The following is a 10,000-nucleotide window of genomic DNA, read 5'->3' as shown; positions in this document are numbered from 1 at the left end:
TTTACGCTGCTAGCTTAGCAGACATTCTGTACATCTGTGTGTGTTTACGCTGCTAGCTTAGCAGACATTCTGTACATCTGTGTGTGTTTACGCTGCTAGCTTAGCAGACATTCTGTACATCTGTGTGTGTTTACGCTGCTAGCTTAGCAGACATTCTGTACATCTGTGTGTGTTTACGCTGCTAGCTTAGCAGACATTCTGTACATCTGTGTGTGTGTGTTTACGCTGCTAGCTTAGCAGACATTCTGTACATCTGTGTGTGTGTGTTTACGCTGCTAGCTTAGCAGACATTCTGTACATCTGTATGTGTGTGTGTTTACTCTGCTAGCTTAGCAGACATTCTGTACATCTGTATGTGTGTGTGTTTACTCTGCTAGCTTAGCAGAAGGGACAGAAGACACAGCAGGGACAGAAGAGGTCCAAAATAGGCCTGTGATTTATCGGATATAGTACCCATACAGTGAGGGAAAAAAGTATTTGATCCCCTGCTCATTTTGTACGTTTGCCCACTGACAAAGAAATGATCAGTCTATAATTGTAATGGTAGGTTTATTTGAGCAGTGAGAGACAGAATAACAACAAAAAAATCCAGAAAAACGCATGTCAAAAATGTTATAAATTGATTTGCATTTTCATGAGGGAAATAAGTATTTGACCCCTCTGCAAAACATGACTTAGTACTTGGTGGCAAAACCCTTGTTGGCAATCACAGAGGTCAGACGTTTCTTGTAGTTGGCTACCAGGTTTGCACACGTTATCATTTCTTTGTCAATGGGCAAACGTACAAAATCAGCAGGGGATCAAAAACTTTTTTCCCCTCACTGTACTGCAAGGCTCTTACAATCACAATCTCTCTCCATTGGTCTAGTGAGTCAGTCAATGCCTTGGAAGAGACTGGTAGTGGTTAAATTCCTCTTCTCTCCCTTCTCATTATGTCCTCCTCTCCTCCTTCTCATCCCCTCCTCTCTTGTCCTCTCCCCTCTTCTCATCTCCTCTCCTCCTTCTCCTCCTCTCCTCTACTGACCTCTACCTTCTTTTCGCCTCCTCTCAGAAGGCTCCCCTGGTGTCCCTGAGAGAGAGAATCAACCTCTTTGTGTCTCTAATTTGAGACACTTTAATGAGATTCTTAATTGGTGACCTTTAGAGAAGGGAGCCGACGGTGGCACAGTTCATCAGAGCTCTCTCTCCGGTCGGAGCTGGACAGAGCTAGTGACACTGTTCAAGACACACTATCGACCCACCCCTCCCTCAGCGCAGTTCACATAAGAGTGGACAGAGTTTAGGCCATAGGTCCAGCCTTCCTGGTGAATGTGTTTTCTTTTGCTGGTGTTCTCTGTTTAAGCTAACTCCTCTCTGCAGTGTTCATAGTATGACTGTCATAGACATTGGAGTTAGCTAAAGCTCTCAGATCTGGGACCTCGCTCTGTTAATAAAGAGCACTGCAGTGCCGTCAGACAGTTTTCACATCCCTTGACTTTTTGAAGATGTTGTGTTACAAAGTGGGATCAAAATGGATTAAATTGTCTTTTTTTTTGGTCAACGATCTACACAGAATACTCTGTAATGAAAAATTATAACATTTGTAAAACATTTATGAAAAATAAAACAAATATTTCTTGATTAGATAAGTATTCAACCCCCTGAGTCAATACATGATAGAATCAACTTTGACAGTGATTACAGCTCTGAGGTCGTCTCTAAGAGCTTTTCACACCCGGATTGACAACTCTTGCCCATTATTCTTTTAAGAATTCTTCCTTGTTAGAACACAATTTTCATGTCTTGCCATAGATTTTCAAGCAGATTTAAGTCAAAACAGGAACAATCACTGTCTTCTTGGTAAACAGCTCCAGTGTAGATTAGGCCTTTGGTGTTTTAGGTTATTGTCCTGCTGAAAGGTGAACTCATCTCCCAGTGTCTGGTGGAAAGCAGACTGATCCAGGTTTTCCTCTAGGATTTTGCCTGTGATTAGCTCCATTCTGTTTATTTTTGATCCTGAAACACTGCCCAGTTGTATTATTTCAATCAAAGTAAAGCATAAATGTTTGCTTTATTAACAAGGAATAATGAGTAGAACATGTTGCTCATTCGATGTTGTCAGCATCTGGGTCTTACCTTGAAACGTGATAGTTATTTTCACTCCGTCAATTAGGTTAATATTGTGGAGTAACTACAATGTTGTTGATCCATCCTGAGTTGTCAACCTATCACAGCCATGTAACTGTTTACAAGTCTCCATTGGCCTCATGATGAAACCCTGAGCGGTTTCCTCCCTCTACGGAAACTGAGTAAGGAGGACGCCAGTATCTCCAATGTAATTAATCATTTCACCACGCTCAAAATGTCAACTTAATGTCTGCCTCACCCCACCCCCCACCACATCTACCAATAGGTGCCCTTCTTTGCGATGATTTGGAAAACCTCCCTGGTCTTTGTCATTGTATCTGTGTTTGGAATTCACTGATTGACTGAGGGACCTTACAGATAATTGTATTTGTGGGCCACAGAGATGAGGTAGTCATTCCAAAATCATGTTAAACACACAGTCCATGACTTGTTAAGCAATTTTTTACTCCTGAACTTATTGACTCAAGACATTTCAGCTTTTCCTTTTTAATTCATTTGTTAACGGTTAGAGAATATTTTTTTTGCCACTTTGAAATTATGGAGTATTCTGTGTTGGTCAGTAACAAAAAAATCTCAATTTTATCCATTTTAAACACAACTAAATGTGGACAACGTCAAGGTGAATTCCTTCTGAAGACAGTGTAGAATAACTTCACGTCTTCATGAGTTCATCCTTTTTGGTTCTGAAGTATTTTAGTACCACTTCTGTCCCACTGTAAATGTGTAACGTACAACTAGTGTAACTGAAAGAGCAGGACTAGGGAACCGTCTCTGTTTGGGACTGGTGTGAAGTATTCAATGACAGCTGACTTAGTGTAAAGTGTTCTGTGAAGACATTGATCATGAAAGAAGAGAACTTATTTAGCCCTGTTTTATCTGACTGACTGACAGACAGAGGGACTCCCTGGGTGGGGAGTATATTGGGACACCCACACACACACACACACACACACGCACACGCACACGCACACGCACACGCACACACACACACACACACACAGGTCTCTATGAAAAGAGTCTTTATGCCAATGGCGCTTCCTGGTTTAAATGAGGGATAAATATAAAACACATTCACCCTTTTAACTATTACACAACAACAATAACAAACCCTAAAAGTTGAAGACAAACAATCACAGAGAAGAGTTTTTATCAGAAAACATAAGTAACCTTTTCAACAGTGTCACGTTCTGACCATCGTTCTTGTGTGTTTTTCTTGTTTTAGTGTTGGTCAGGACGTGAGCTGGGTGGGCATTCTATGTTGTGTGTCTGGTTTGTCTATTTCTATGTTTGGCCTGATATGGTTCTCAATCAGAGGCAGGTGTTAGTCATTGTCTCTGATTGGGAACCATATTTAGGTAGCCTGTTTTGTGTTGGGTTTTGTGGGTGATTGTTCCTATCTCTGTGTTTGTGGCACCAGATAGGGCTGTTTCGGTTTTTTCACAGTTCTTGTTTTGTAGATTGTTGTATTTTCATCTTTATTAAAGATGTACAAAACTAAACACGCTGCATTTTGGTCCACCTCTCTTTCACCAGAAGAAAACCGTTACAAACAGTAGTACAGTACTATGACCACCCTGTCAACTCCCTGGGATGATGCTCTGTCAGTCTCACTGTTTTATCTCATTCCATGTAATCTAAAGGTTATCTAAGACAACATGTAAAAGTGGTACAAAGAAAACCCTACTGAATTGGGGAAAACCAAAAAATGTCAATACAATAATAGACTGGAGCTTGCAGGGGCGGACTGGGATAATTCAGCCCTGGCATTTTATCCACACTAGTCAAATCACTTTGAGCGCCCAATTGTTTTTCTACATCAGATATATCCATTGTATTTCTACTTCAGATCTACCTGTATTTCTACCTGTATTTCTAAGTGGGTTACCTACCTGGGTGAGATGTCACATCCCTGCTGCATGAAGGCTCCCAGGGAGAACCAGAGAGAGTTGAAGATGCCAAACTCATTGGTCTGTTCCTGATTCTGCTGGTTCTGGCCTGGCTGACCAGGGCTCTGCCCTGACTGTAGCCCAGCACCGGGCCCTGTCGGCTGGGTAGGGGTCTGGGGGTCGGCCCCCTCCTCATAGTCCTCTGCGTGCCACTCGTAGGGGCTGAAGCGGCTCACCAGGAACAGGACCACACTCACACCGATGTAGGCGAACACGATACACATCCAGATCTCATAGGCCAGCGGGTCCAAGAAGGAGAAGACACCTGGTTTAGACTTGGTGGGCTTCTTGATCATGATGGAGATACCCAGAGACATGAAGGGCTTGGAGAAGTCGATCACCTCCTCTCGGACCAGGGTGATGGTCAGCGGGGCTACCGCAACGTCTGCTTTCTGGAGGAGAGAAGGGGTGAAGGGGAGGAACATAAGGATAGAGAAAGTAAGGGAAGTAGGGAGGTAGAGAAGGAGGGAAGGCGACAAAGACGTAGAGAGGGAAGGAGGGATGCAAGAGAGAGAGGTAGGGAAGGAGTGAGGACGGGAGAGGGAAAGAGAGACATGTTAGAGAGGTAGGGAGGGAGGGAGGGATGTTAGAGAGTTGGGAGGGAGAGAGGGCGGGGGAGGGAAAGAGAGACAAGTTAGAGAGGTAGGGAGAGAGAATGAGAGATGTTAGAGGGGTAGGGAGAGAGAAGGAGAGACATGTTAGAGGTAGGGAGAGGGAAAGAGAGACATGTTAGAGAGGTAGGGAGAGAGAATGAGAGATGTTAGAGAGGTAGGGAGAGGGAAAGAGAGACATGTTAGAGAGGTAGGGAGAGAAAGAGAGACGTGTTAGAGAGGTAGGGAGAGAAAGAGAGACGTGTTAGAGAGGTAGGGAGAGAGAAAGAGAGACGTGTTAGAGAGGTAGGGAGAGAGAAAGAGAGACATGTTAGAGAGGTAGGGAGAGAGAAGGAGAGACATGTTAGAGAGGTAGGGAGAGAAAGAGAGACGTGTTAGAGAGGTAGGGAGAGAGAAAGAGAGACATGTTAGAGAGGTAGGGAGAGAGAAAGAGAGACGTGTTAGAGAGGTAGGGAGAGAGAAAGAGTGACGTGTTAGAGAGGTAGGGAGAGAGAAAGAGAGACATGTTAGAGAGGTAGGGAGAGAAAGAGAGACATGTTAGAGAGGTAGGGAGAGAGAAAGAGAGATGTGTTAGAGAGGTAGGGAGAGAAAGAGAGACATGTTAGAGAGGTAGGGAGAGAGAAAGAGAGACATGTTAGAGAGGTAGGGAGAGAGAAAGAGAGACGTGTTAGAGAGGTAGGGAGAGAGAGAGACATGTTAGAGGTAGGGAGAGAAAGAGAGACATGTTAGAGAGGTAGGGAGAGAAAGAGCGAGATGTTAGAGGTAGGGAGAGAAAGAGAGACATGTTAGAGAGGTAGGGAGAGGGAAAGAGAGACGTGTTAGAGAGGTAGGGAGAGAGAAAGAGAGACATTTTAGAGAGGTAGGGAGAGAAAGAGAGACGTGTTGGAGAGAAAGAGAGACGTGTTAGAGAGGTAGGGAGAGAGAAAGAGAGACGTGTTAGAGAGGTAGGGGGAGAGAAAGAGAGACATGTTAGCAATAAATATTTGAGTTGTGCTGTCACCTTGACCCTGAGCTATACTCAAGCAGAGAAAATATTCAAAACAATAGAATATACCAAGCTGTATACAGATGCATGATCTTAATTTGAGCCAGTTCGCTATAGCAGGAAAATAAACCTTCAGCAACAGGAAATGTGAATTATTATGTGGATTATAATTAATGGCCTTTTTTGTAGGTACATTTTTCTTTAGGACAAATCAAGTCTGACATTTTAAATTGGAAATTACAAACTTTAGAATTCTTTATAAACCTTAAATACACTACAAGTTTGCATTTCCTGCTATGCAGGAAAATTATCAACAACAAAAGAGTGATCAAATGAAGATCCTACATCTGCAAATAAAAACACTTTACTACATCCGGAAATAGAGCTAGATACTGTCCAGTGCAGTAGGTGTTCTGAAGGAGGACAACGAAGGAGAGAAAATACTGCAAATACTGCAAACTGAGTTTACAATACATTACAAAGTGCTCTTTCCATGACATAGACTGACCAAGTAAATCCAGGTGAAAGCTATGATCCCTTATTGATGTCACTTGTTAAATCCACTTCAATCAGTATAGATGAAGGGGGGGACATTTGTAATGTCTTTATTGTTTTGAAACTTCTGTACATGTAATGTTTTCTGTTAATTTGTATTGTTTATTTCACTTTTGTATATTATCTACCTCACTTGCTTTGGCAATGTGAACATATGTTTCCCATGCCAATAAAGCCCCTTGAATTGAATTGTATTGAGAGAGGGTGTGAGAGTGTGTCCACTGTATCCTAAGTTATATAAATTGTTGATTGTTGGAAACTAATTTCCTGTGAAAAAATAAACATAATTTCTTTAAATTTCTTTGCAGATGGTATCAGAGAACATTATAGTGTCAGAAAGACAAATTGTGCGGTGTCATCGTCATATAAATAGAATGTTACCAATATGAATGTTAACCACCTCCATAAATGTTATGAGCACTTACTAACCCTCTTATAAGCTCTAATAACCACCTTATGAGCACTCACCCCGTACACCAGCTCTCCAACCATGCCGTTCCACATCTTGGTCTCGGAGTCTCTGGCTCCATATTTCCCATCTGAGACCACCTTCAGTTTGTAGTGGTATCCAACGTGCTTGGCGATCTCAGCCGCTAGCTCCACGATGTAACCCTCGTACTTATCGTTCCCTGACAGCTGATCATGGTTCTTCTTCAGCATCACGTATGGGGATTCCTGTAGGAGAAGGGAGGGCAGATGCACTCAGGGCTGGGGTCAATTCCATTGAAATTCCAATTTAGGGAGTACACTGAATAGTTTTTTGGGGGGAATTGGGTTTATTTTCTGAATTGACTCAAATTAAAATGGAATTGAACTCAAGCCTGGATAGAGTTCCAATATTTTTTATTTAACTACGCAATTCAGTTAAGAACAAATTCTTATTTACAATGACAGCCTAGGAACAGTTTTTTACCTTGTCAGCTCGGGGATTCGATTTAGCAACCTTTTGGTAACTGGCCCAAGGCTCTAACCACTAGGCTACCTGCCACCACATTAAAGGTAATTATAAACCGTGTGGTTCGAGCCCTGAATGCTGATTGGCTAAAAGCTGTGGTATATCAGACCATGTATAGTTCCAGTAGTATGACAAACACTTTTTTTACTGCTCTAAATACTAGGGCTGTCCCCGACTAAAATAAAATATTGGTTTACTGAAAGTGATTGGTCAAAATGTTTAAACGTGTATTTTTCCATATATAGACACACCCTTTGTGTTTTAATAAAATCAAATATATGCTTGTCTGTTTGATGAAATAAGACACACATTACTCAAGAGGGAAGCAGAGATCAAGATAACCAGAAGAGAAAAAAACCTGACCGAGCATCCTCCTTCCGCTCCTGCTAGCTTTCTCAGATTCTGCCATTACTCTCCTGAATTTGTGCATCGCCCATTTCTCTTACCCTTTCTACCGATCTGCATGCCAGTTTTCATATGCACGTTTACGTGGAACAGTTTCTTTTAATTTATAATAACGCCTTCGTATCTCAAAATCATTGTCATGTGGTTAATCAAAATTCTATCCGAATCTAAATAAAAAATTATACAAACCTAAAAAGTAACTTATATGTAACAATTGCCTAGATAAATCAATAAAGCCAACGAATAAAAACATTGCGGCCTGCAGGTAGAAAATATACTGATAAAAAATAAATATACTATAAATCACATTCACTACGCATGGCTTGTCTGCACTGAAATTCAAACACTGTATCAACTTGGACCCACCCAAGGCTTGCTTTAGCGAACTTGCAACATTATGTCAAATATTCAGGGCCCTCAGTTTCCTGCTCCAGTGAGGTCAGGACAGATACAGCTGGAGGAATAAGAGCTCATCAGGTAGACCTATTTTATTCCACTGGATCAGAGCATGACATTTTTCCCTTTCACGCTGAGTGGTTATCGAAAGGGAAAGAGCTGGAAAGATTTTCAAATACATTGAGGAACTATTGTCATTCTCAGTGGATGGAACAGTCGTTGTTTGCTCGCTGTTTGAGGTGAAGAAAACATGACATTGAGAAGCTCCACAGCTCATTAGTGGTGGTGCGTTAAGCCAATCAGAAATACTATCAGTTCCCCAAATGGGCACATTTATATGCCTACATTTGCATACAGGCCAGGTAGCCTATTGGTCTAATTCGTAATCAGGTGCGTAATCAGGTGTGTATCCTCACACAACACTGACAGAAGCGCTCCAAATAAAAGACGACTAAATTGAAAAAACTGAAATGGAATGAAATAAAACAAACTTAGCATAGGTTGTGGGCTCTGCACTCTGACAAGGAGAACGGTAAAAGACTGGAATAATAATATATTGAATGCATTAACAGAAATAACCATAACCAAACAAACATTGTAGATTAGAAATTATAGGAATGAATAGTAAATGTAGGCTACTACTGGTGATATGTAACGGGGAATTGATAGACACTAACAATCAAGGCAAACAATTCACACATTGTAGTTAAGAAACAATGAATGTGCACAAATTAGCAGGAGAGAGTGCATTCCGCAATGGATTAGTTCACTGAGATGGGCGCGAATAAGACAGGTCTCTTGTGTGCAATAAAATTTGTAAAATATATATTGTGACTGCTCGACAACAAAAAACGTGCACCAAATACGTGCACCAAACAATCGACCAGTTAACTAATTGGGGTCAGCCCTACCAATTACGTTAGTAATCAGGTTATAATAACAATATGGCACCTCAGGGGTTTGTGGTATGTTGCCACTATACCACGGCTAAGGGCTGTATCCAGGCACTCCACCTTGCATCATGTTTAGAACAGCCCTTAGCCGTGGTATATTGGCCATATACCACACCCCCTCAGGCCTTTTTGCTTAAATATAGGACGGATTGATACAGGTTAGTACCAGGGAGTATGATGATGTGGAACATGATCTAATGTAGTGCATTCCTGTTAACCTACAGACAGGATGTGTCACACCCTGATCTGTTTCACCTGTCTATGTGATTGCCTCTACCACCCTCCAGGTGTACTTATACCTGGGTTCTCTGTTTGTCTGTTGCAAGTTCATCTTGTTAGTCAAGTCAACCTGTCGTTTTTCGTCATAGCTCCTGCTTCTCCCCAGTCTCTCTTTTTCTCGCCCTCCTGGTTTTGACCCCGGTCTATCCAGTCTCTGAGCCTTGTCGAGTTCGGTGTGGAACACCGACTGCGAGCCAGGCCAAATAGCGCAAAATCAATGCCCAGCCTCACTAAAGCTCTTGTGGCTGAATGGAAGCAAGCAATGTTCCATCATCTAGTGGAAAGCCTTCCCTTATTTACATAAGTATTCATACCCTTTGCTATGAGATTCAAAATTAAGCTCAAGTGCATCCTGTTTCCATTGATCATCCCTCAGATCTTTCTACAATGTCATTGGAGTCCACCTGTTGTAAATTCATTTGATTGGATGTAATTTGGAAAGGCACACAACTAACTATATAAGGTCCCACAGTTGACAGTGCATGTCAGAGCAAAAACCAAGCCATGATGTCAAAGGAATTGTCTGTAGAGCTTCGAGACAGGATTGTATCAAGGCATAGATTTGGGGAAGAGTACCAAAAAATGTCTGCAGCATGAAAGGTCCCCAAGAACACAGTGGCCTCCATCATTCTGAAATGGAAGAAGTTTGGAACCACCAAGACTCTTCCAAGAGCTGGCCACCATCAGAAAGGTGACCAAGAACCCAATGGTCACTCTGACAGAGCTCTACAGTTCCTCTCTGGAGATGGGAGAACCTTCCAGATGGACAACCATCTCTGCATTACTCA

General features: G+C 42.0%; 1 protein-coding gene across 11 annotated transcripts in view; it reads right to left on the bottom strand.

Annotated features, from left to right (window-relative positions):
* LOC118377818 (glutamate receptor 1-like) overlaps window positions 1-10,000 on the bottom strand; it is a 242,301-nt gene that overhangs the window by 77,501 nt on the left and 154,800 nt on the right. For all 11 annotated transcript variants that reach the window (XR_008128737.1, XR_008128754.1, XR_008128715.1 and 8 more), the window contains exons 10-11: window positions 6,693-6,899; window positions 4,017-4,465 (exon numbers count right to left, since the gene is read on the bottom strand). Coding sequence is in view for 8 of the 11 variants with exons in the window: in XM_052514412.1 (XP_052370372.1) it covers window positions 4,017-4,465; window positions 6,693-6,899 (656 nt within the window). In the remaining 3 variants the exon portion in view is untranslated. The remainder of the gene's footprint in view (window positions 1-4,016; window positions 4,466-6,692; window positions 6,900-10,000) is intronic.

This window comes from Oncorhynchus keta, chromosome 4, assembly GCF_023373465.1.
Source record: "Oncorhynchus keta strain PuntledgeMale-10-30-2019 chromosome 4, Oket_V2, whole genome shotgun sequence".
Taxonomy (NCBI): domain Eukaryota; kingdom Metazoa; phylum Chordata; class Actinopteri; order Salmoniformes; family Salmonidae; genus Oncorhynchus; species Oncorhynchus keta.
Note: the sequence above shows the minus strand (reverse complement) of the source record. Positions and strands in the feature narration are given on the sequence as shown.